The sequence below is a fragment of the Ambystoma mexicanum genome, chromosome 1p (assembly GCF_040938575.1).
Source record: "Ambystoma mexicanum isolate Mex_15411 chromosome 1p, UKY_AmexF1_1, whole genome shotgun sequence".
Lineage (NCBI taxonomy): Eukaryota > Metazoa > Chordata > Amphibia > Caudata > Ambystomatidae > Ambystoma > Ambystoma mexicanum.
Genome location: NC_090921.1, coordinates 139,246,091 through 139,272,843, shown reverse-complemented (window position 1 = coordinate 139,272,843; position 26,753 = coordinate 139,246,091). Strand labels below are relative to the sequence as shown.

Sequence of the window (26,753 nt, the reverse complement as noted above, 5' to 3'; positions counted from 1 at the left end):
CGAACACGGCCTTTTGCCGAAGGTTGTGACTGAATTCCATCTGAATCAGTCTGTTTCCCTACCAGTCTTTTTTCCGAACCCTGCCTCTGAGGCTGAGAGGGTTCTACAGTGTCTTGATGTCCGAAGAGCTCTCAAGTTCTACCTGGACAGGACTTTCGAGCTTAGGAGTTCTTCTCAACTTTTTGTGACCTTCGGTAACCCTCGGGGCAAGCAGGCTTCTAAGGCAACTTTTTCTCGGTGGATCGCCGCCTGCATCACAGAGACTTTCACCGTCCAAGGGCTGAAACCTCCTAAGGGTATTTATGCACACCTGGTGCAGGGCAAGGCAGCTACGGTTGCTTTTCAGAAATATGTCCCCTGGGAGTCCATCGCTAGGGCAGCTACTTGGGCCTCCCCATCTGCTTTCTGTAAGCATTATTGTCTCGACATGAGCTCAAGGGCTGACACTCACTTTGGTTAGGTTGTGCTGAAGACCCTGTTTCAGTGAGGGGTATTTCCATCCACCTGTAGTTCCTGTAAGGAGTGCTTGGGAATCTCCCATAAGTATGCTGGAAAGGGGACGGGACGTAGGAGTATTACCAGGTTACTCACCGTAGTGACCACCTTATTCCTAGTCCATAGTCCCCTTTCCTCCATACGCCCGCCGTCCCCTCTAATAAGGTTCCTCTGTTATTGCTAATCGGTCTTTGACCTGGCGATAGAAAAGGACTGATGGCCGATGCGCGGGGCAGAGCCAAGATGGGCGGGGTTACGGCCGCGTGCCGGGCCCCGCGCATTAAAGAGAGGAAGGACACATTTTTGGAAAAAATGTGGATGCTTTTTACAAAGTGCTCCGGTCCCGTCCCACAGGACAGAGAGATGTGCCATAAGTTGGAGGAAAGGGGACTATGGACTAGGAGTAAGGTGGTCACTACAGTGAGTAACCTGGTAATTCTTTGAGATGCATCTTTCGCATCAGTTTATGAAAATAATTGCGAAAGAGAAAAGGGTCATGTTTCTTCGTGATGACATAGCCCAGGCCTTTATTAAGGACTGATTCTTCGGTGTCAGTGAGTTATTATTTGGATAGGTTAGGAGCGATTGCCGCTCCTAGTTTGGCGTTGTTCCAATTGCTCCGATTGGGGCCTTGTTGTAAATAATTCCTTGATTTATTGCCCTGGTTACTTTGTCCTTTCTTGTTATTGCCTCGCCCTCTTTGGGGGGTTGTGCTTCCTGTGGTGGCATTATCCGGGTCACTGCTGCTATTACTCGAGCTAAACGAAGTTGCTCTGAAGCGGATGTGTCGGTTCTGATTGGAATTCTGGGGTCTACCTCCCTGTTGGCCTGTGGTTTTGTAACCATCTTTAGTGTAAGGGTAGGCTTTCTCATGGGAATATTTCGTAAGGTCCTTTTTCAAGCGTTGTATCCTTTCTAAGGTGTTCCTTTTCAATTTATTCTAATCTCTTTTTAACTACCTCTATGGATATAGTCTTTTTTAAATCTTCTTCAATTTTAGTTAGGTCGATTTCTATTTTTTGTGCCACATCTTTCGCCGTATCTGTAATCAGAATTAGCCAATCTTGGCCGCAGCGATTCGCTATATAACTCCATTGGCGTATACATTTCGGATTGTCTAAGAACAGTTGGTTTTCATTTAGGACTGTTAGGCCTTGAGGTAATGCCTTGTTTTTAAGATATTCGAGCATTATTGCTCCGTGAAGTTCTGTTCTTACCAGTCTTTTACGTAGTTGTAAAATTTCGTCCCATTCATTAGTCTGTTCTTCAGTGTTTTCAAGTTTGCTGCTGTTAATAGTGGAGATGGCATTCATTAGTGTTGTAGCAAAGTCATCACTATATCCTAAGGTCTTATCTTCCGCCATGGTCGGGGGAGAGTTTGAGAAAGGATTTATAGTGTTTATGTAATTGTTTAGTCGAGTGTTGTTAGTATAATTTCACTGTTCATGCGTCAGCAGAGAGAAACCTGTCCACTTGTCAGTAGTTCCACTCTCGGGGTAGTTCCCGTGACCTTTAGCCACTATGAACCAATACACTATAAAGGGGGAAACCCAATATTACTACCTAGGTAGTAGCTCTACCTATTATCGGGAGAATAATAGTATTGAACGTTAGAGGTAGTTGGCTCATATCAACAGCTTACAGTCTATATTCATTAAATTAGTGCTGTAAACATTACTTATTCATTTTTAATAATCAATTTAATAGAAAAACACACATTTTTAGCTTTAAAAAGCGATGGGCCAATTCCATTCACTTTGCATAAAACAATCGCACGCTGTCTATAAAACAGACAAATTAGTCGTGACACTTAGACTTAGAAACATTCTAGTAACATCTGTCTAGTTGACAGGTATTTGATTCTGTGACCAATGCAGGGAGCAATTGCTGTCTTGCACCGTTCATGGAACCTGTGTTTGGATAACTATATCATCAGTCTAGTAATTTATCTAGATGGAGAAAACTCAACATGTTTCAATTCAGTTAACAATCACAAAACAGACCATTTCAAGATTGATTATTTTAGCCATTCTTGAATGCTACAAATTGGCAGGGAAAGAGCCCCCTCAACACCTCATTCAACCAGGGGTATCGCAGCCTCTTCGGCTCTCCCAAGAGGGGTACCGATTCGGGACATATGTGCGGCTGCTACATGGTCGTCCGCACATACCTTTACAAAATTCTATAGTCTGGATTCCTCCTCTAGCCAGGAGACGAGATTTGGCAGAGCTATGTTACATTCTGTTCATTCTTAAAGGGGAATATTCCAATTTTACTCCCACCTCCTCTTTCACACCACTGCTATGGGAGTCTATCAAGATAAGGAATACGTTGGAGGACACAATCCCTTCGAAGAAGAAGTTACTTCTTACCTTGTAACGTTCTTTCGATGGGATGTTCCTCCGACGTATTCCTTATTGCCCCTCCCATCCATCCCCGCAGTAAAACTTCCCTTGTAGTTGCAGCTTACGCTCCCTCAAGGTCAATTCATGCACAGCTAATTTCAAGCTTCAAAACGGAACTGAGCAACTGCCGCTGCGTGAGTCTATTTATACGCGCAATGACGTCGGTGCTGAGACGGAGGCTGTCGAGGGACACAGCTCGAGGGACATAGACGCGCAGCGCCCTCTACTGAAAAAATTTCAGAGGCCAGCAAGCTGGAATATAATATATCAAGATAAGGAATACGTCGGAGGAACATCCCATCGAATGAACGTTACAAGGTAAGAAGTAACTTGTTCTTCTAGGGAATGTGGTTGTGGTCAGCTTTGTGCATGGGCTTAAATGTACCCTACTCTCCCCTCCAAAATCAGCCTGGATTTTATCACAAGTCTTCCATGGAAGAGAAATTGTTCTGGCTGTATGTAGTTAAACCTCTAACCAAGATCATTGAAATATTCCTAGAATTACGTAAAAAAGGGTTTGCTTGAGTTTCCTACTATAGGCAATAACTTTTGAGAGATGAAGTCTCAAGTAAAAGTGTTGCAAACCAGAGTGGATTAAGTTCAAGCAAACCAGAGTGGATTAAGCAGAATTTTTTGTCGAAGTGGCCTCTTTCGAACTAAAAAGGAGAATATCCTTCCTTCATAAAAAGTTTCCACTGTATGAGGTGCTGATCGTAGTGTCCAGCTTCCATTAGTATGCCATGCCCTGAAATGGGAGGCTTTGTTGTCCGTATTGTAAAATCTCTGGAGCTGGCCGGAGTATGTGCGCAGGTAAACAAGGCCCAAGGTAAGTATACTGTTCTCTAAAGCTCCCCACAAGAGCGATTTCTTTCCTGGGAAGACCCAAGTTGGAGGGATCATACCGATCCTATTACCAGATCCGGACATGAGCCTCCTATAGCTACCAGTCAGCAGACCTATGGATCCAATGATCCTCCTGGCCCAAGAACTGAGGGACACAAGGGTTCTCGCACCGGGAAATCTCCTGATGGGCTTTGCTCTGGTACCGGGTCTTGGCCAGAGGGGGCGCCTTTACACAAAAGCACTACTGGGTCTGTGCCGAGGTAAGCCTCCTAGGTCTACACCTGAGGTGCAGAGCCAATGCTAGAAGACAACAGGCGGAGCCATGTGCAAGCACTTCAGCGGACACAGTTTGCGTGCATTCTGGCCCAACCAGACAAAATGGCAGCCCTGAGCAACGAAATGGCGCTACGTACAGCGGCTCGCCGTTCCCAACCAGAGGGCGCACAGTGAGACCCAGGCAGGAATTCACCTAACGGGTGGAATGTTCACCTATGCACACGCCTCAGATGCCGTGGTGCACAGCCTACCCAGTACAATCTTTATCGGTGCGCTACAAAGAGGCCAGTTATACACAATCCAGGCAGGGCGCTGGTAGGGCTCAGCCCACTGCCCCGGCAGCACCAACGCTTCCTGAGTGCCCCACGCCTTCATGCGAGGAGCGATTTCTCGACAAATGTATGACACTGATGAGGTTGCAGCAGATGACCAGCATCTTAAAGGGCCTAATAAAGGAAATGCCTCCTGTATCGCCTGCTCCAGTGCATCCACTGGCCCCACTGCTGCTTCTCTGACACCACCTGCCCCAGTACAGCTTCAGGCTCCTGGGCTAACCCCCGGCGACACCTGGGCCAGCTCAACCTCTGGTTCCTACCCCACATATCCCAGACATACCGCTAGTGACTTTGCCGGCCGACAGTGGGAATAGGGGAGTTTCGGACCCTCTCACCAGGGGGCTACAGACCAGGCAGACACAGCTGATGAAGAGGATGCAGATACAGCCACGTCTGCCCAGGCTTTCCACGACCGGCTAAAATAGTACCTGTCTATGCCTCAGCCACAGAACAACAAGGTATTGACTGTTAGAACATCCACCAGGTCTGGCATTACTCTGCAGAAGGCTAAGAAGGGTTGTGTTAAGCCCCATACCACACAACCCACCAACAAATGCCTGGTCGCCAAATACAGTAAAGCCGAGGGGGATACCCTGCTGCTATCCCCAGCCACATTATTCAGTCATAGCGGCTGCATCCATGTATGCCATGCTGCAGGCATCCACAGCCTCCACCAAAGCCTCATCTTTGCTGGGAAAGGACAACATTTTGAATGCCTGCAGCCAAAAGATGTATTCAAACTCGGGGTTTCACCTTAGACAGGCAACCACTGATGCAAGGCTTGCCGCAGCCAAGCCAAGGCCTTGCAGGGCGATTTCAGAGTTCCTCCCGGATTAGCCATTGCACAAGCAAGCAGCCTTCAAGTTAGGCTTAGCCGAGGCCAAGTTGGTTGCACAGGACATTATGGAGTCCACTGTGGACCACATAGACATAGCAGGGAGAGCCATTTGTGTCATCACTGAAATGCAGCGTTCAGCTTGGATGAGGGCCACCAAGTTTAGCCCAGATGTCCAGGAGCGCATCCTGGAACTCCCCTTCGAAGGTGAGGATTTGTTTCATTCCTCTACAGACAACTAGTTGAATAAGCATAAAACCAGCTTGCAAATTGCCAAGTCGCTGGCCATCCTCGCTAAACCGGCTGCAAAATCCTACGGCCATGGCCAGTCAAGGTCTGACAGGGGGAGGACGTTTGGGGCATCAATGCAGGACACGCCAGCCGGACAGGTACACCAGCCTTCACAGGCGCAAACATCAAAGTACCTCTAACAAGCGTTTCTTCAGTCCCCCTCCCAGGCACCTTCCTCAGATGGAAAAAAACCAATGATGCTTGCATCAGGGTCCACAGCACTCCTGTGGGTGCAGGCTTGCCCTTCACATTCAGTCCAGGCGGACTTACCTTCCGGATCCATGTATCATCTCAGTAGTCTCCCATGGATTCAGACTCCTGCTCCCCATGTCCCCCTTCCTCAGATCAGGTCACCGACTCTTGCAGAATTCTTGGTGCTTAGAGAGTTGCGTGGTGGAAGAGGATCCACCCTCTGATAGGCTCGGGATTCTATTTGTGAATTTTCACAATTCAGATGAAGAACCACGCAGGCCTGGACCTCAAAGATGCCTATGTTCACGTCCCGATTTGGCAGCCCCACAGAGCTTACCTCTAGTTAAGGGTGATGGGTCGCCATTTCCAATACAGGGTGCTTCCATTTGGGTTGAACTCAGCCCTGCGGGTATTCAGCAGGTTGATGAACTCTGTAGCTTCAGTTCTCCGGTGATAGGTACCCCACGTTTACCCATACCTTGCGGTGCAGAGTTCAGATTATGGCACGCTGGGTTATGGACTTCTTCTACGAGCTGGGGTTTTCCATCAACCAGCGCAGGTTGCAGTTGCAGCCCACCCAGACCCTGGTTTCTTTGGCCTGCTGTGAGACACGCGGGAACAGAAGATTTTCCTTACAGCGGAGAGGATTGGCGCGCTGAGGGAGGTGATCAGCCATTTCCTCAGCAGTGCGCCCACCATGGCGTGGTGGTTCCAGCACTTGTTGGGCATCATGGCAGCATGCCTTCTGCCTATTGCGCATACCAGGCTCAGAATTAAGAGGATCTAATTGCTCCTACCAGCCTTCTGGAATCAAGAGACTGACTCACAGGTGGCAAAGGTCTTCATATGGGCAGACCTCGGTAAGGATTTATTGTGGTCGAAATAGGAAACCAATTGTTCAGTAGGCATGCATGTTCTCCAGCCCAAACCGCATTGATGACCATGACAGACTCCTCGCTGGTGGGGTGGGGGAGGCCCCCTTAGGCAACCACTACCTTGGTAGGCTGTGGTCAGACAAGGACAAGGCCAGCCATTTCAGACTGCATCCAGACACACAGTACCATGTGGGTGTACTACATCTACAAGCAGCGGGGTTTACCAGATCCTGCCCCCCCCAAACCCTTCGGTGCTGGCGGGCCATCGAGATTTGGATGTGGGCAGTAGCAGGTCCATGTCAAGATCTTCCAGACATCGGGCCATCCAAGCAAAGACCTATTTGCCACAGAGCGCAACGGGAGGTACCACTGGTTTGCTTCCTGGATGGACAGGGGCAGAGAATCGCTAGGGATGTGCTACACATGCAATGGGAAAGGCTGCTACACCTGCAATGGGACAGGCTGTGGGCACATGCGTTTCCCCCGAACCCTCTAATACACATGGACATCTGCAAGATCAGGGAGGCGCAGGGCCTCTGGCTCATTCTGATCGTGCTTCACGGGACAGCCGGCCATAGTATTCAGATCTAGTGAGGCTGGCGGTTCAGGGTCCCATTCGTCTTCTGGTCAATGTGTCTCCCCTCCTCACCCACTCAGCAGGGGGGGTGGTGGTTCACCTGGCTCCGGAGAAGCTAGCCCTAGCAACCTGGTTTCTGAAAACGTGACCCTGCAGTTGTCCCAGGAGAATCTGCAGATGTTCCAAAATGCAAGGAGCAACTCCACCAGGAGTCCATACAAGAGCAAATGGACAAGGTCCTATGGCTTGCACCCTCAACCATGTGCTGTCTTTCTTGGCACATCTAGCAGAATCAGGTGTGCAGGTCGCAACATGCAGCACTTACTGGCAGCAATAGGGGCGTACAAGTACTCAGACAATAGGTCTTACTCCACCGCCAATCCGGTGGCCAAGAGGCATCTTACAGGTTTAACAAGATTGTACCCGCCTGTCAAGCGCATGCACCCGGTTTGGGACCCGAGTGTGGTCTTGGGTTAGGCTAGAGCATAGACCATTCAAACCCATGACATCGATTGACATCAGACTGGTCACCATTAAGACCGCCCTCCTAGTCAGGCTTACATCTGCATGCAGGGTCAGCGAGATTAAGGGCCTGGTGGCCTCGGAACCGTACACCACATTCCATCGAGACAAGGTCGTGCTGCGCACCCACCCTTAGTTCTTACCGAAGGTGGTGTCTTCCTTCCATCTTAATGAGGAAATTGTACTACTGACATTCTTTCCTAATCAGAAATCAGAGGCAGAAAAGGTCTTGCATTTTTGTTGATGTGAAACAGACTTTTCAGTTCTATCTGGACAGGACAAAGGATTTTCGCAAGTCAGACACGTTCATCACATTTGATGGTTCAAAACCTGGCTGACAAGCTTCCAAAACCTCGATAGCAATGTGGATGATGGTGGCTATTCAGGAGGCCTACAAGAGTCAGAACAAGGAGTCACCAGCAGATCTTCATGCCCATGGGGCCAGGGCTAAGGCTGCCTCTGTGGCCTTGCAAAGGCATGTGCCTTGGCAGACCATCAGAAAGGTGGCCACATGGGCTACCCATTCCGCCTTCTGCAAGCATTGTCTGGACAGCAGTGCACGCTTAGATGTGGCGTTTGGGCAAGCAATGCTGAAGAATCTGTTCTTAAGTTTATGAACATGTCACCTCTCTTAGGACTACTAATTGGTGGTAATCACCCATGCAGTATGGAGGAAAGGGGATGCGAATGATAGGTTACTCACCCTATTGACTAACGTGCTCCTAGTCCATAGTCCCCTTTCGTCTATACGACCCTTCATCCTTCCCCCTTAAAAAAATAAAAACGTAGTTGGGCAGTAGTTTAATCTGGCCGACGCGTAAAAGGGGACCGAGGTATGGTGCCGGAGGTTGGGGTCAAGGGAGCGCATTCCCCTGGTGCCATGCCTCTGGAAAGCAGTTAAATCTGAAGGGGAAAGGCTTTTTTGTGTGAAAAAGGTCCAGTTCCTGTCCTCAGCGACGGTCGCCCATGCGGTATGGAGGAAAGGAGACTATGGACTAGGGTACGTTAGTCACTATGGTGAGTAACTTACACTTTCTCACTTGGGATATGCTACTACAACACATCGAAGTAACACGTAATGTGTAATTGTAGGGGTTTTGAGTGAAGGTGGAAGGGTCAATGGGATACCGGGTTTTCCCGAAGTGGCCACTACTCTCAATGCGGTCCTCCCTCCCCATGAGATACTCCTGCTGAGCACCACCCACAGGGGGACTATCTGGGACTATCGCATAGCGCCCTAAGCACCTAGGCCTCATGGTAAGGGGCTTCCCCATCTAAGGAATGACGATACCTCGGGATTCGTCACATAGCACTTTCTGTAAAAATGGTGCATGTCACCATAAGCTCATTTCGTTTGGCACTCTGCTGACACCCAGAGGCCAGCGATGTACAGCGACACGTGTATTTGACTTTTACTGCAAGCCGTTGGTTTGAAGAAAATTTCAAATAAGTTTCTGCATTGACACAGATTCCAGGGAGGTGTCCCGTGTCAGCCAGGCAGTGCTCTGCAACTTATTTGCATGAGGTGAGTGTTCTAGGGGTAATGTCAGTTGCTTCTGTAGAGCTATACCAACTCCTATTGGTTGTGCATGTGTACTGCTGTGTAATCATATTCAAAGCATGTGAATCCATGCAAGATTCCATGCTGGAGAAAGAAAGTTACTTACCTATGACTCCTGTTCTCAAGCATGGGTGTTGTAAGGAATGCATGGTATCAACAGTAAGACGGATGCAAGAGACCACAGTTCAAGGGTGTTTATTGAACTCCAACCGGGGTGTGACGAACGCCCATCTAATCTTAAATCTACAGCTGGGAGCCAGCTATGACCATCAAATAATAATAATGCGGTCCTAGTGGAGTCTCGTCAAAATAAAAGGGCCTATACTAAAAACATATTGCCAATCCTTGCAGCTAAATACAAATAGTGTGGGGGTAGTGTTCATGAAAAAGAAAGTGTTCACAAAATGATAATGTCAGGATGTTCAGGCCGTTAGCCTCACCTCCCCATATTTTCAGCACCGGACAAGGTGGTTCACTCAAGCAAAGCACACACTCTGGCTTCTTCGGCATGAGGATACAGTTCCATTACCAGCATTAGGGCCTTCTGTTCCCAAGTCTCTGTACTTGTCAGTCTCTTGATCCAGAGGGACTGATGCAACAACCAAACAAAACACCAACTTCCTTTCTGCTTATAAGTTCTCAAATCAGGTGATTCAGCCTCGATCCCCCTCAGTCAGGCTCAGATCTTTTTTATATTGCAATCGTTACTGTGGATCCTGCTCTTCTGATTTCAGATCCTCCTCTTTTTAAAATGTTCATAGAACATTCTTTCTCTGGTGACTCACGGTTCACCCTGGATCCCCCTCAACCGGGCTTAGATCCTTCCTCTTACACAATTAGTCTCCCTCAGCCAGGCTCGGACCAATTTCAGTTCACATTAAACTATCAAAGACTTTCAAATGTGCACAGTGTTTAGTTGACCCTTTGCAGGACCACTGTGATCTAAAAATGTCCTTTTCACAGTTTCTAACAGAGACTTTCAATTGAGCACCCACGTGGTCCCAGACCACTCTGGAGGCCAAGAAAAATACCATTGACAAAGTTCAGTCCCTCCTCTGGTTTTCAATTATATATGCGTTGCTCGTCACATACGTTTCACACACTGTTCTCTTTAGATTTCTTCATGCAATGTTGCCGCTTGCAACCTTGGTTCTAACACAGGCTGGTTTGGTATCTGTCTCTCCCACTCACCAGCTTTGCTGTCTTTACTGGTGCTGGGTACCTCCAACAAGCAATGCAGGTTTCTTCAGCTTTAGTCCCAGGTCTTTGGTTTCTTATTTTCACGAAGTAACGCTCTGAAAAGGTCAAGGGCACTTTCCTCCTTACAACCCTTTCTGGTCTCGCCGTCTTTCTCCTCGTATTAAACTGCCATCTTGGAACTGCTGCTTCCTCGTGTGCTTTGCCTTGCTCAGAGTGTGCTTTCGTGCTCAGCCTTTTATCCATGTGGGGAAGTATGATGGACGTCAGCTGTGTGTAATGATCAGTAATTGCCTGACTTTTCCTGACAGTTGTATTGGGACATGTCGGGTATATGGCTCTGGTGTTAGTCTGTTTTTCCTCACAGTGAGCTGTCTGTGAGAAAATGTTTGTGTCGGGAAGGGGGTGGGGGTTTGAGTTCCTAAGTATCCTACCGGGTAGGATGGGGAAAAGGTGTTGCAGGGAGGGGATACTGCTTCTCACCATCCGGTGTCCCACTCCATAACCACCCCTCCTCCAGGTGATCTTCCTGCACTGGTCCACCCCCAGGATCTGGATCTAAAAGCGATGACCGTGTTCTGGCCACCTGGATGACGAACCCCGGGGACTAGCGGGTGAGACGCCTTCGGATTTCTGTGTCTTTCATGGATTCACATGCAGCCCTCCTTCCTATCCCTCTACGGCTCTCTTCGTGGTTCCTAATGCCACATTACGTGTGCTTTAAATATGAAGATGGTCTCCGGATGAGGAGCTAGGAGGGCTACTGTCATTGGCTGGGGCAGTATGACCCGAAGTGACAGCATTAGGCCAAGCAGTTTTAAAATTTAAAGCAAAACTACTTTTCAGAGGGATTGTGTCCTCCGACATATTCCTTATCTTGATAGATTTACTTCCAGCTTGCTGGCCTCGGAAAAAGATTTCAGTAGAGGGCGCTGCGCGTCGACATCCCTCGAGTTGGTGTCCCTCGACAGCCTCCGTATCGGCGCCGACATCATCATCATGTGTATAAATAGACTTGCGCAGCGTCCGTTGCTCAGTTCCGTTTTTCCACGCTTCGTGGGCCTCGGAATCGTGTTGCTCAGTTCGTTCTTCGAGTACATTCTACTTATTCCTCGAGTATATCTTACTCTTTTCGATGGCTTCCTCATCTGAACCGTCGACCCTACGGTCCGGCTTCAAAAAGTGTCGAGATTGTGGAAAGAAAATGTCGTTGAAGGATCCTCACAGAATCTGTTTGTGGTGCCTGGGATCGGAGCACCATTGTTCAGAATGCGAGGACTGCATGTCCATGACGGCGAAAGCCTTGAAGGAGCGTAAGGGGAAGCTCGAAAGAGGTAAGACTGTCAAAATTTCTACTCCTTCGAAAGTTTCCTTGGCAGGGTCGAGACATTCGTCTCCTCGCCGTCACAGGAAACATTCTCGTTTGAGGTCTCGAAGCAGTTTCCATCACTCTTTGAGATCCAAACATTCAAAAAAGAGGCGTTGAAGATGTCCCTCTTCTGTTTCCCCGGAAAGGGGCACCTGCCCCACAAAACACAGCTCTCCAGCTAAGTGGGAGGAATTCCGTAAAAGGATGTTTAGCGTCTTCGAGAAAGCGACCTCGACCCCCTCGGAGACGGCTAAAGGTGATACCCTGGGTGAAAGACCCGAAAAATCGAAATGCCGCGAGTCGTTGCACCCGGCGAAATAAACTGCCCGAGAGCGTCACAAACCCTCGAGCAAAGGCAGTAAGACCACGTCATCGACGCCATTATCGAAGGGCCCATCGACGCATAGATTGGTCGAATCGACGCTGTCTTCGACACCGATAAAGGATAAACCTACGGCTGTCACTACTTCGCAGTCAGTAGTCATACCGAGGGCTTCCAGCATGACCTTGAGAATGTCGTCGATAACGTTGACGACTCAGAGTAGGATTCCGATCCTCCTCGAGTTCTTCGAGTTCTCTTCACACCTTTTCGACGCCTATTTCGGTTTCTTTGAAGCCTTTGACTTCCGCGTCGACAACGTCGACATTTTCTCAACCGGTTACCACAAGCTTAGCCCCTTCTGCTTTAGAAATGGGTTTTAATACTTTTCCAAGGTCAGATTATTTCAGATCCTTGTCCTCTATTTATGAGAAAGGGGAGGATTCTGATCAGGAAATACCTTTTGGATTGCAGAGAACTACAACACCTGTACCAGAGGAATTTATCTCTGAAGAAAATAGGTTGAAGGACCTTCAAGAATCCTTACATGATGCAAGTGGGTTAGATACTTCCCCAGAAGTAAAATTTGCCAAACCAGACCCAGGGGAACATGCTGAGACCCCTTATAGAACTTTAATGGCCAGAATAATAGAATTCATGGGTTGGTCTACACCTTCACCTGCTTTTTAACAAGATGGTCTTACAGACATCTTAATTAAAGGCCCACAGGAAGATCCTGTGGTTCCATTTCATACTGCATTACAGAGGAAAATATCAGCCAACTGGGGAAACTCCTGAGGTTATCCCGGCAGTTAACAAAAAACTATCTGCCAAATATAGGGTATCTGCTTCTGACCCTGAATATTTGTCCAAACATTCAACCACAGAGAGTCTGGTTGTTCAAGCAGCAACGTCATCGGACAGTAGATCTGCATACCCTACTGTTCCACAAGACAGGGATGATGAGAGATTTGATGCTATGTCAAAAAAGGTCTTTTCTGCGGTCAGCATGGCGCTTAAATCCATTAATGCTACTTGTACGCTCGCAAGAATCTGCCATACACTTTGGGAGTGTGCTTCATCAGCGGCTGACTGCCTCCCGGAAGGAGAAGAAAGGGAAGCTTTTCTGAACATCATTAAAGATGGTAAAGACGCAATGTGTGAATCCCTTCAAACTGGCATTGATTCTGCTGACAGTATTAGCAGGGCCATGGCGGCAAGTACTACAATCCGGAGATTTGCGTGGTTGCGAAAGTCTGGTTTTGCTCCAGATGTACAGGCCAGATTTTTTAATATGCCCTTTGATGGCTCTTCTTTATTTGGTAAGAAGGCTGATGACAGCCTAGAGAAGCTACAAACATCCAAGGCAGCAGCAAAATCCCTTGGAGCTGCAATCTGTCAAACTCCCTATCGCCCCTCAGGAACCTCTTGGAGAGGTAGGTATTTTCGTTTTTATTCCGCATTCAGAAAAGGCAGAGGACAGCCGGCTCAAAGAGGACAAAAGAAATTCACCTGAGGTGGACGGGTTAAAAGTACAAAAGCCACAGCGGCAGCAGGTGCCTCTTTACCCTCGGCATCTGCATCAGCCACCTCTAAACCACTCTGAGGACTCTCCTCACAAGACACCAGTAGGGGGCAGGTTAACTCACCATCTGACGGAATGGCAGGCTATTACGTCAGATGCTTGGGCATTGGAGACAGTTGCCCAAGGTTAATGACTGCCTTTTCTACGCACCCCTCAGAGTCATCCACCGGGGAACAACTCTTTGAAGTTTCCAGATCCGCTCCTTTTTCTAGACCTGCTGGAGAAAGGTGCCATAGAACCGGTACCTGTAGCGGAGAGGAACAAGGGTTGGTACTCCCCCCCCCCCTACTTCTTGATACCGAAGAAGGACGGATCTTGGACTTATGAGAATTGAACAAGTTCCTCAGGAAGGACAAGTTCAAGATGGTAACTCTTTCTCAGATCCTTCAGGCCCTCCAGCTTCAAGACTGGCTGGTATCTCTAGACCTTCAGGATGCTTATTTCCATGTGCCAATTTATCTCAAACACAGGAAATACCTGAGGTTCGCAATTGGCGACTCTCATTATCAATTTCGAGTTCTGCCATTTGGGCTGACCTCCGCCCCGAGGGTCTTCACCAAGCTAATGTCGGTAGTGGCTGCAAGTCTAAGGAGGGAAGGGATTCACGTCTACCCCTACCTAGACAATTGGTTGATCAGAGGTGTATCTTCGGAACAAGCTCAGATTCAGCTAGATTATGTCTGCCACTTCCTTCACAAACTGAGCTTCTCCCGCAATTTAAAGAAGTCACAGAAGATACCATCACAGAGACTCCAGTTTATCGGAGCGGTCCTGAACACTTCCCTGGGGGAAAGCCTCGCCACCAGAGGTGAGGGCTCAAGATATTCTGCCGATGGTCACCAGGTTTCAAAATGCTCAACGTCTCCCAGCCTTCGACTTTTTGAGGTTACTAGGCCTCATTGCATCCTGCATCTTCCTTGTTCCAGAGGCTCGCATGAGAATGCGATCTCTCCAGTGGACACTAAGAACTCAGTGGTCTCAATTCTCAGTAAGAATGACAGATCTCCTTCAGGTTCCGGATAAAGTGGCTCTAGACCTTCAGTGGTGGGCCTGTCGGGAGAACTTTTTGAAAGGAGAACTATTTTGGCAACCATGGCCGGAGATAACAGCAGTCACGGACGCCTCACTTACGGGGTGGGGAGCCCATGCCAACGACTTGTCCATCAGCAGTCGTTGGTCTCCATCGGTGATCAGGCTACATATCAACCTGTTGGAGCTGAGAGCTATCAGACTAGCGCTGAAGGCTTTTCTGCCATCTGTGCAAGGGAAAAATGTCCTAATAATGACGGACAATACAGTGGCCATGCACTACCTCAACAAAAGAGGAGGTGTAGGATCACTGCCACTGTGCAGAGAGGCGATGCAGCTCTGGTTTTGGGCAATTCAAGAAGGAATCTCTCTATCGGCAGTTCACTTAGCCGGAGAGAAGAACTTGACAGCGGACGCTCTGAGCAGGCAGAGCACAGTCTCTCACGAGTGGGAGATAGCTCAGGAAGTCCTTCAAGAGATCTTCCCCCTTTGGGGAACCCCTCAAGTGGATCTGTTCGCCACCAGTATCAACAGGAAGTGCGATCAGTTTTGTTTAAGGGAATTTCCCCCGAGAGGAGCTCTAGGGGGCGCATTCGTGGTAGACTGGGAGTTTCCACTTCTGTACGCATTTCCTCCAGTCCCTGTCATTCCTCAGATGATCAGGAGGTTGAGAAGATTCCGGAAGACTATGATCCTAATTGCCCCAGACTGGGCCAGGAGAAAGTGGTACCCGGACCTTCTGTACATGTCCATCTGCCCTCCGATTCATCTTCCACACAGGGAGGATCTTCTCTCGCAGAAGGGAGGTCAGGTTCTCCATCCAGACATCAGAACCCTAAACCTTCACGCTTGGTTTCTGAAAGGTTGAGATACAAGGATTGGGACCTCCCAGATTACATCATGGAGGTGTTGCTTTCAGCCAGAAGTCCAGCAACAAAGACTTTATACCACTGCCGTTGGAACACATTTTTCAGCTGGTGTAGAGAAAAGAATATTGAACCCTTTTCATGTGGTACACCAATGGTGTTATCCTTTCTTCTCTATTTGGCGAATTCAGGTCTTCAATTTGGTACGATCAAGGGCTACCTCGCAGCGCTATCGATCTTCAAGCGCACTGCAGAGGAGCCATCATATTTCAAATTACCCTTAGTAATACAATTTCCGAAGGGGTTAACTAATGTCTATCCCCCGAGACCGTTCCAAGTTCCCTTATGGGACTTAAATTTAGTCTTACATTTCCTGATGGTTACTCCTTTTGAACCGCTCCACTCTTGTTCGTTAAGATATCCCACCCTTAAAACTGTCTTATTAGTGGCTTTGACATCTGCCAGGAGGGTGAGCGAATTACAAGCCATATCTTGTAAACCCTCTCATAAAATTTTTCACAAAGACAAAGTTGTCCTACAAGTGAAGCCTAATTTCCTCCCAAAGGTGGTTACTGAATTCCACATCACTCAGAAGATAACCTTACCCTCTTTCTATCCTCCTCCCCATCCAGGGAAGGAGGAAGAGAGGCTACATAGGCTGGATCCAAGGCGAGCCTTGAGTTTTTATATCCGCAGACTTGCTAGGATTAGGCAAGCAGACCAACTGTTCATAGGTTACAAAGGGTACAAATTAGGATTGGCATTCACAAAACAGACCATTTCCAGATGGATTATTTTAGCCATCCTAGAATGTTACAAACTGGCAGGGAAAGAGCGCCCTAAAAATCTTAGGGCTCATTCAAACAGGGGTATCGCAGCCTCTTCGGCCCTCCAAAGAGGGGTACCGATTTGAGACATATATGCGGCTGCCACATGGTGGTCTGCACATACCTTTACAAGATTCTACAATTTGGATTCCTCCTCTAGCCAAGAGACTAGATTTGGCAAAGCTGTGTTACACTCTGTTCATTCTTAAAGGGGAATATGGCAATTTTACTCCCACGTCGGAGGACACAATCCCTTGGAAGAACAAGTTACTTCTTACCTTGTAACGTTCTTTCGATGGGATGTTCCTCCGACGTATTCCTTATTGCCCCTCCCATCCATCCCCTCAGTAAAACTTCCCTTGTGGTTGCAGCTTACGCTCCTTCAAGGTCAATAACCAATTCATGCACAGATAGTCTTAAGCTTCAAAACGGAACTGAGCAACGGACGCTGCGCGAGTATATTTATACACATGATGACGTCGGCACTGATACAGAGGCTGTCGAGGGACACCAACTCGAGGGACGTCGACGTGCAGCGCCCTCTACTGAAAAAATGTTTCCGAGGCCAGCAAGCTGGAAGTAAATCTACCAAGACAAGGAATATGTCGGAGGAACATTCCATCGAAAGAACGTTACAAGGTAAGAAAGTAACTTGTTCTTCTGTTACCGAGGATTCCCAGCCTAATGACCGGGAATATTGATAAGCATGTGAATCCATGAAAGATAACCTTGCTGGAGAATATATATAGTGAAGTAACTTGTTCCTTTCTGGGAATAAAGTGCATCGACAAGGAGAAGGGAGCCATTCTCCTGGAGAAGAACCTTTTCTGTTGACTTCTTCTTTAGTTGTAGTGTAAGGGATGGCAGTACGTTATGACACAGGCCTGTGGTGTTTGATTTCGACGGCCATTCTGACAGCCCATTTTTAGTGTTCAGGCAGGGAACCCCCTCTTAGAAGATGGGGATAGTGAGGGTTTCTTTTTCTTACAAATAGGTCTTTGCCAACCACCATGCCACCTTTGTGTCAGCTTCCTTCTTCGACGCCCTTCCAGTTTGCCTCACAAAATCCACCCATCAGGGCTGATTTTGGAAATTAATCTGAAGTTATCTCTTGGTAAGTTAGGGCATATACACAGAGGCTCTGCACCCAAGGTGTGGATCGGTTTTCATGAACTGTAAAGTTTGTGTCCAGGAAAATCTTTCTAACATGTCTCTCGTCAACGTTTAACTGTTCACTCTCTGTTCTGCTCTGACTGCTTCTCAGCTGTCTGTGGGGGAGGGGCACTGTCAGCCCCAGATGATGTCGTTGGGGGGGGGGGGGGGAGAGTCCCCTTCACTGCCCAAGATCTGCTTAAGGGCCCCTCTGCTTCAAAGCTCTCTGGTTCCCAGGGACGTCATTTCACCAAAATGCCTGCGGTAGCGGAAGTGACATTACACACCCTTGACCCCCTGATGACATCACAGGAAGTGATGTAATTTGACCCCACCCCGAAGTGATACCGCGGGAAGCGATGGAACACAACCTTTCACTCGTTGACAAAACAGGACGTGGCATCACATAGCATTGTACACTACGAAAAATATGGTTACGATATCACTATAATGTGATTTACATTTCATACCTGAATGGATCGCCATATGTATCGTTAAGATCAGTGTGTATAGGCCCATATTACCAAATTACTGTGATTGCAAGCAGACGTCCATGACCAAATGATAATGATGTGCTATTATATAGCACTTACGCTTAAGCGCTTTACATAGAAGAAATATACACCCAATATCACCCAACCTGTGTTGGTACCCATTTATCAACCTCAGAAGGACCAAAGGCTGAGTTGAGGCGTTTGAGAACAGACTAAATCAGTGACTCACCCCCTGAAGTGTGCCTGAAATAAACCTTTGAGTCTAGCAATTATTGTATAGAATTCCAGAAAGACACATTTTTTGGCATTCCGATTCTTTCTTATTTAGGTTCAGTGCTGAAAGTGTTAGACTTGTGGCCCTCATTTTCTTATATTTCTTCTTTTTTTAAGGGGCCTGAACAAGAAAGCTAGCACTCCAGAAGTAAAGAGCCACATGGTGCACAGCCCAGGAGCTTGCATTGCAAAAAAAAAAAAAGTATTTTTTTTTTTAGAGGTCACAAGGGAGACATCTGGCGACCCCCAAATGACGTCCCTGTTCTCTCGTCTGCCTTCCCATTTGCCTTCATTGTTCCCATCCTTCTCTCGGCCCTTGATTCTCCTGTTCTCATTTGTGTTCTCCTTATTGTTTCTGTCGTCTTCTGTTTCCCTCCTTCTCTTACCATCTTTATCCATGTTTCGAGGGGATTGGGTCCTCCGATGACATATTCCATATCTATGACAGTAATCATCGCAGCCGTGCTGCGGTGATTACTGTCATAGATATGGAATACGTCGTCGGACCATCCCATCGAAAGAACGTTACCAGGTAAGAGAGTAACTTGTTCTTCTGGTTGATGGCTGATTTTCTTTGAATATCCTCCCGCTTCTCTCTGCAGCCTAACAGAGGACTTCTTCCAGGTGCGTCAATATGGAGGTCTTGACTCTGGTTTTAACAGCGTGGACAGCGGAAGCAAGAGGTGGTCGGGTAATGAGGTAATGCAACATTTTATTTGTTGGTTTAAGCTTTTTAACTGAAAAGATGTGAAATCACTGGTTGGGCAATAGTTCTGCTTTTTTCCCCTACCCACTCCAAAGTAGATTTTTTTAAAAAAATGTTTTACCCTTAGTGTCACCTCTTATTCTTAAGTACCATGGTCTATTCTGAATTTGCGAGGGGCAGGTGTGGAGCATAAACAGAAAACTATCATCTGGAGTTTTGATAAGGCACCTTGATGGGCAGAGGATCCCACTGCCCTGTCAGGCATAACTTTGAGCAGCATCTCGTGGAACGTATTCTAGAGCTCTCCCAGGAGCATTGTGCTGGCCTCCTTTTATACATACCGCTTGTGAAGCCCTAGAGAATCATGTTCTCTTTGAGACTTCCACCCGGCTTCCTTACAGACTCTGTTTCTAAGCAGGGCTAGATTGATGACGATTGCTCCGAAAAAAAGTACTCTACAGCAAGGGACCCCTCAAAGACTTTCATTGCATGTATAGATGTGTTTTCATGGACTCTAAGCAAGATGTTTGCACACCTAATCTTGAGAATGACACTCCACTGAATCCTTTCTTCCTTTCAGTCTGCAGATGAGTGCCCTGACCTTTCATTCAGGATTGCTGAGCTGGCACGTGACCCCAAGCAGCTGAAGGAGACACGAAATGGAACTGGTAGGTTTAGTACTATTTAGCGCATACTTTTTGTCAAGCGCTGCCAGTTTCTGTTTTTCCTATATCTGTTTTCCCCATTCTCTGATGGCCCAGGGGGCAAGAACACAACGAAAGGCTGTCCTTACCAATTGCCAGTGCTACCGATAAATTCATAGCTTTCCGTCTATCTTGTATTCTTTATTTGCTGGGGCCCAGACTCTGATCCCTACTGGAGTTATAACTCTGCTTTGGTTTAAAAGATTAGTTTTATGGGAAAATGTTGTCTAGGATATTATTATTTGGGAAAGTAAGGACATAGCACAATCCTTTCTGGTTCTATCACATCCTTTCCCATGCTAGCTACGTTGTTCCATTATTCTCCTCAGTCGCCCTTGAAGCCTCTTTCCGTTAAATACATATCTCCCATTTAAAGCATACATTGTGTGGTAAGTCAGACTCAGGAGACAAAAGCTAATGTTCCACTCAAATGTTATTAAAACGGAGAATAAGGCCTGTTCTGTGCCTACTTCTAGGGTATTCTTCATCCTATTTAGAAAATAACAAAGGGTGCTTGTCAGGATGTCTCGCACAAAACTCAGTCCTACGTCTGAAACCTAATCTAATGTGAGTTCTGTCCCTACCACTAACACAAAGATTAACAAAAACTCAACCTGAAAGGTCTGAAAAGGGATTCACTCTCAACCCCTGTAATGGTCACTGGTTTCTGACCCCGACCCAGGTGTCCCTCTGATTTCTCCCATGCCATGTGCTTGCTTGTGAAGTTCAAAGTATCGCTGTAATTGATATTGTTGCCTGGTGGTGGCTGGTTCCTGGCACACACCCAAATGTGTATTTCCTAGGCCACGTACCAGATTGTATGGTTCAAAGTGTCTTTGCTTTCTTCTTTGCTTCCAAAAAGGATATTCAAATGGATTGTGTCCTCCCACGTATTCCTCATCTTTTGATATATTTTCCAGCTTCAGCTGCTTCCGAATTTTATTTTTGCAGAGGGCGATGTACGTCTATGCGGTCAACTCCATGTCCCTCGAGGGCTTCCATCTCAGAGGCGTCCTCATCGTTGAACTATATAGCATGTGCAGCGCCCATTAGCTTTGTTTTTCCGCGATAGAAATACGGGGCACGTTTTTTTTTTGGGAGAAAAGCTTTTGTCACTCTAGTACGAAGGCCTAGTCTAAGACGCCATCAACCCCGAAGACCGGATTCTAAAAATGCCTAAGATGTCCCTCACCGTTCCTCATCGTGTTTGTCTGTGGTACCTTGGCGTGGAGCATAGGACGTAAGACTGCGAGTCCTGTCCGTCCATGACTGGTAAGGCTCTGAAAGAGCGCCAAGGGAAATTAAAACTTAAAGGGAAATTAGCAGTGGGTAGGCCCATACTAAATCCCCATCGATGACTCACTCGAAGAAAAGGTCGTCAGACGAGTCAAGAGGTGACTCCTCAAAGGTCGCTCCATTCCTCATCTTAGACGAAGGCGAAGAAAAGGCAAGGCGCTATAGATCACCTTCCTTGGCCTCATCTGATTCCTCTCCAGATAGAATCATAGCTTGCCCAGCCAAATTCTCCACTCCAGCTAAGTGGGAAGAATTCAGGCAGGAAATGTAAAAGATTTTCGAGAAGGAGGTCCCAACCCCCGCAAAAGAAAATGACCATGCTCATGTGGTGCCATCGAAAGCTGACGGAGAAAGCTAAATCCAGTGTGCCCTCGCCGCCGGGACGTAGGCGGGAGACCTCTCGAGAACCCCTGAAGACTCGACACGATGAAAGATCATCGAAGACTCCATCGAGTCGAGGGTCAAGCCTTTGGAGGTCTCCATCGACGTTAAAATTGGCGAATAAATCATCGATAATGTCGACTGCTTTCACGTCAAGACCATCAGTGTCGAGGCCGTTCAATGCCGCCAGTGTCAAAAGTCATCCGTACCATCTTGGTCGAAGCCTTCAACGCCTCCGCCCACTAAACCTTCAACAACTTCAAAACAAGTTGAACAATCCTACAAGTCTTTGCCAAAAAAGGATTTGTTCAAGTCTTTAGCCTCCATTTATGAGGAGTATGAGCCATCAGACAACGCCACTCCACCATTTGTGTTGGGGTTTGGCATTCCTAACGCCCCAGAAAGCTTCATTTCAGAGGAGTCCAAGTTAAAAGATTTGTATGACATTCTCCAAATTGCTAGTGGTGTTGACACATCAACGGAACTTGAGTTTGGCAAGCCAGACCCGGCAGACCATACTGATGCCTGTTATAGGCACCTGATGACCAGAATTATTTGTCTGGGATGGAGTGGGCTGGCGCCACCATTTGAGCAAGACGACCCGACACATTCTTAATAAAGGTCCACAGAAGGATTCCATTCTTTCATTAGTTCAGGCAGCAACGGCTACTTCCAACAGGCTGCTTAACCAACTATCTTCCCAGACAGGGATGATGGGCGTTTCGACGATTGGGCTATAAAGGTATTTTCTGCCGGGATCATGGCCCTCAAATGCCACTTGCGCCTTAGCCAAGTTTACATTCCCCCTGTGGGACTGTGTAGCTATGGCGTGTGACCATAGTCCTGAAGGGGAAGAGAGAGATGGCTGCCTAAATATTGCGGCAAGCGCAGTAATACGCAGATGTGCAATCCAGGCTCCTCAACATGCCCCTTGACGGCACCCAGCTGTTTGGCTGACGAAAGCCTAGAGAGGCTGCAGACTTCAAAGGCAGCAACCAAATCCTTTGGTGCCCCAATCAGACAGCCACAACCGTCTCAGCCCAGTGGGCCATCTTGGAGGGGTAAGTCCTTTCGCTTCTACTCCTCAGTTGGAAGAGCAAGAGGAATGGCTAGTGAAAGGGGGCAGAGAAGATTTCCTCGTGGTGGACGAAGGGAGGGGTGCCAAGTGCGCCCAAGCAGCAGCTTCTTTAATATAAGCCGCTGCTTCAGCCACTTCAGAATCTCTCTGAGGCCTTAACCCACCAGACCCTGGTGGGAGGAAGACTCTCACAGCATCTGCAAGAATGGCAGGGTATTACTTCAGATGCGTTGGCGTTGGAAACGGTAGCCCAGGTTTACTGCCTCCCCTTTCTAAAAAGGCCTCTGGACCAACCACCGGGGAGCCACTCTTTCAAAGTTCTGTGTCCGTTCCTTGTGCAGGAGATTTTGAGCCTGCTAGAGAAAGGGGCTACAGAACAGGTTCCTGGGACGGAGAGGAACAAACGGTAGTAATCTCCCTATTTCCTAATCCCCAAGAAAGATGGAGTGTTGAGACCCATCTTGGACTTCAGATGCTTGAACAAGTTCCTCAGGAAGGACAAGTTCAAGATGGTTACACTTTCTCAGATCCTTCAAGACCCCTGCTCCAGGATTGGTTGGTTTCATTGGACCTTCAAGATGCTTACTTTCATGTGCCTATCCATCCCAAGCACAGAAAGTACCTGAGGTTCGCTGTTGACGGTTTTCGTTATCAGTTTTGAATTCTGCCATTCTGGCTGACCTCAGCCCTGAGGGTTTTCACCAAGTTGATGGCAGTGGTGGCAGCAAGTTTCAGGAGAGGAGGGATTCACGTCTACCCCTACCTGTACGATTGGCTGATCAGGGACGTTCTCCCAAATAGGCCCTCGAACGTCTTGGCATCACCTGCCACTCTCTCCACAGACTGGGCTTCCCACTCAATTACAAAGTTCCACATGATACCATCTCAAAGACTCCAGTTCATCAGAGCAGTTCTGGATGCATCCTTGGGAAAAGCCTAGCCACCCAAGGTGAGGGCTCAGCACAGTCTGCAGATGGTCACCAAATTCCATAGTGCCCAGCGTATTCCGGCCTTTGACTTTTTGAGGTTACTCTGCCTCATGGCATCCTGCATTTTCTTGGTTCCACAGGCTCGCCTGAGAATGAGATCCCTCCAATTGGCTCTCGGGGCACAGTGGTCTCAATTCTTGGGCAGGAAAACTGACCTCCTTCAGGTCCCAAACGGGGTCACAGAGAATCTCCTTTGGTGGGCCTGCAAGGACAATATTCTGATGCGCAAACCTTTTTGGTAGCCACGACCGGAGAGAACAGTAGTTATGGACGCCTCACTCACTGTGTGGGGAGCCCAAGCCAACGATCTGACAGTGAGTGGTGTTAGGCAGAATCCTGTGCAGTGCCCTTAGGGACCACTACACACAATTAAGACTACAGGTGGCAATACAAGTTTTACCTTTGGTACAAGCCCGTACTACTATGTCATAGTGGTAGCAGTGGCGGAGCAGCCAAGAGTATATGAGCAGTAGCAGAGATTACACAAAGGGACCACAATTACTGTGACTCAAGCAAACACTGACTCAAGGTTTCAGGTAGAAAAATATAAGTACATTTATTTTTAAACCATCAGTTATAAACACAACACTTCTATTAAACTTTAAACAAAACTACACGTTAAATATACTACAACTAACTAATTGACTTTGTAAAGTATGTCTCAAGGTAAGTACCCTGTGTTTGAATGTACCAGTGTTATGAACAAAACACGATACCGCGGATACGGTTGCGATCACTTTTTGACAGTTCGCTCTACTAAATAAACGCGTATCTGTGACATGAAATGCTACCGGGGCAAAAACACACTTTGCACCTGAGATACCCACAGGGAGTTCGAGGCAAAAATCACAGGCAATATTTAGGTTAGGCAGACAGAGTCGAGAAACACTCAGAAACAGGAGTTCAAAAGTCAAAGGTCCGGAGCCAGGTATAAGTGACACCGGAGACCTATTGTCGAAGATCACACCGTTAGACAGTTCACGATTCAGCTTTAGCCAAGAGTACTTTGATATTGTCAATGTTCGGAAACAAAAGTTCTAAGAAGGAGGGAAGACCAGGGCAAGCCTTGAAGATGAAGAAAAGGGATTCACCCTCAAGCAGAACACAGTACCTTATTCCAATGGGGCAGCTGGTACCCTGGCAGTTGTTCCTGTTGGTTTCCCGCAGACCCACGATTCCTGGAGCTTCGTTGTGAAGGAGGACGTCTGAAGGGGGTCTGCACCACACAGGGATTAAGCCGGCAGCAGATACAACGAATAAAAGGTGCGCTCCTTAGAAACAGGAGAGGCTCGGCAGGTGGCTATCCTGACCACTACAGCAGTGTGCAGCGATTTCGACCACGAAGTAGACCTCTGGCTGAAGATGATGAGCTGGTTATCCCCACCAGGCTCAAGGGAAGAAGACTCCGGACTGGATCTCCTCTTAGTCGTTGAAGGGTAGATGGCTCAGGACTGCAGCAGGGCTTCACCGAGACGGGGTAGTTGCAGCAGCCATCGTTCTCTCCGCTTCTCTTCGGTTCGTTGTAGTTCCAGAGGCGACTCTGACTTCTAGCCCAAGAGACCTGCCTTTTATGCGCAAAACCCCCATTCACACAGCCTGGCTGTCAATCACGCAGCAGCGGGGTTGTCCAGCCGGGACAACCACCTCAGCCAATCATGGCAAAGTGTGACTTGGGTTTCCTAGGATATCCTGTGCAGGAGGTGACTACACCCCTTCCCCACATACAGTCTAACTAGACACCCAGGCGCCAAGAGGAGGGCTTCTCTGCAGAAGGCCGCCAAATGACGGTGAACAAAGAAGGCGAACCTAGTTTGCCGCACAAAGTAAAACACAAGAAGGACTTTAACAAAAAGAAATGGCGAATAAACCCGACCGGAGCCAAAAGAAAGACGATTTGGTCAAGCGGGTTGACGCTTAAGGCTGCTAAAATAGCCAAAAGCATTACCACGTTTATCGAATATAATCGCGGTAGAAAAGTTAGGGTAGATACCACTGCCACCAGCCAAGTCTAAATGTTAAGAGCGAAACAATGCTCAGGGAGGTACAGACAGAAAAGGGGTACAGATTAGCCCTTTCCAGTACTCCATGTAAGATGGGGTGTACTGGGTCTGTATAAAAGTGACTAGGTAAAGTAAATGGAAACTTTACCTTTCTCTGGGGGACAGTAGTCAGCCCCAGCGAAATGGAATCAGAGGGCAGTCTTAAAGACAACCCTGGGTTACTACACTGAAGGTGCTGTGTAACCCACATAAGAACAGGGGCACCTGGAGTGGTGTGCTCCAGTGCCCAGGATCACACAATGAGTAAAAACACATAGGCCAAAACACATTAAGAGTGGAAAAAGGATGTACACTCTTACCAGGTGGAAAAATAAACTCCAGAAATCGAGCAAAGCTGCTGGGGGACTCACTAGGTGAGGGAAATTAGCCCTAGAAGGAGAATTCTCCCTAACAAGTGGTCGTTGGTCTCAAAATGCACATCAACCTTTTGGAGCTGAGGGCGATCAGACTAGCGTTGAAGGCCTATCTGCCCTCTTTCCGGGGAAAGAATGTCCTGATAATGATGGACAACACAGTGGCCATGTACTAACTCAACAAGAGAGGATGCATAGGCGTCACTTCCACTGTTCAGAGAGGCATGCAGCTCTGTTTCTGGGCAATGCAAAAAGTAATCTCCCTAGCAGAAGTTCATCTAGCCAGAGAGGAGAACACGTCTGCTGATGCTCTGAGCAGGCAGAGCACAGCCTCCCATTAGTGGGAGCTAGCTAATGGAAGTCCTTCAAGAGATTTTTACCGTTTGGGGAACGCCATAAGTGGATCTGTTCGCAACCAGTCCCAACTGGAAGTGCAAACTGTTATGCTCTAGGGAATTTCCCCAAAGAGGAGCTCTGGGAGATGCGTTCGTGGTGTACTGGGAATTTCCACTTCTGTACGCGTTTCCTCCAGTCCCCATGATTCCTCAAGTAATCAGGAGGATAAGAAATTTCGGGAAATCATTATCCTAATTGCCCCGTATTGGGCCAGGAGAAACGTGGTACCCAGACCTTCTAGACATGTTCATCTGCCCTCCAATGCATCTTCTACAAAGAGAGGACCTTCTCTCATGAGAGGAAGGTCGGGTCTCCGTCCAGAGGTCAAGACACTCAACATTCACGCATGGTTTCTGAGAGGTTGAGATATAAGGATTGGGACCTCCCAATTGCCGTAATGGAGATTTTGCTTTGAGCCAGGAGGCTAGCAACACAATCCTTATATCTCAACCTCTCCTACTGCTGCCGTTGG

General features: G+C 47.8%; 1 protein-coding gene across 3 annotated transcripts in view; it reads left to right on the top strand.

Moving 5' to 3' along the window:
* Window positions 1-26,753, top strand: part of LRCH4 (leucine rich repeats and calponin homology domain containing 4) — a 1,212,507-nt gene that overhangs the window by 839,067 nt on the left and 346,687 nt on the right. For all 3 annotated transcript variants that reach the window (XM_069645103.1, XM_069645112.1, XM_069645094.1), the window contains exons 7-8: window positions 18,921-19,017; window positions 19,605-19,692. In XM_069645103.1, coding sequence (XP_069501204.1) covers window positions 18,921-19,017; window positions 19,605-19,692 — 185 coding nt within the window. The remainder of the gene's footprint in view (window positions 1-18,920; window positions 19,018-19,604; window positions 19,693-26,753) is intronic.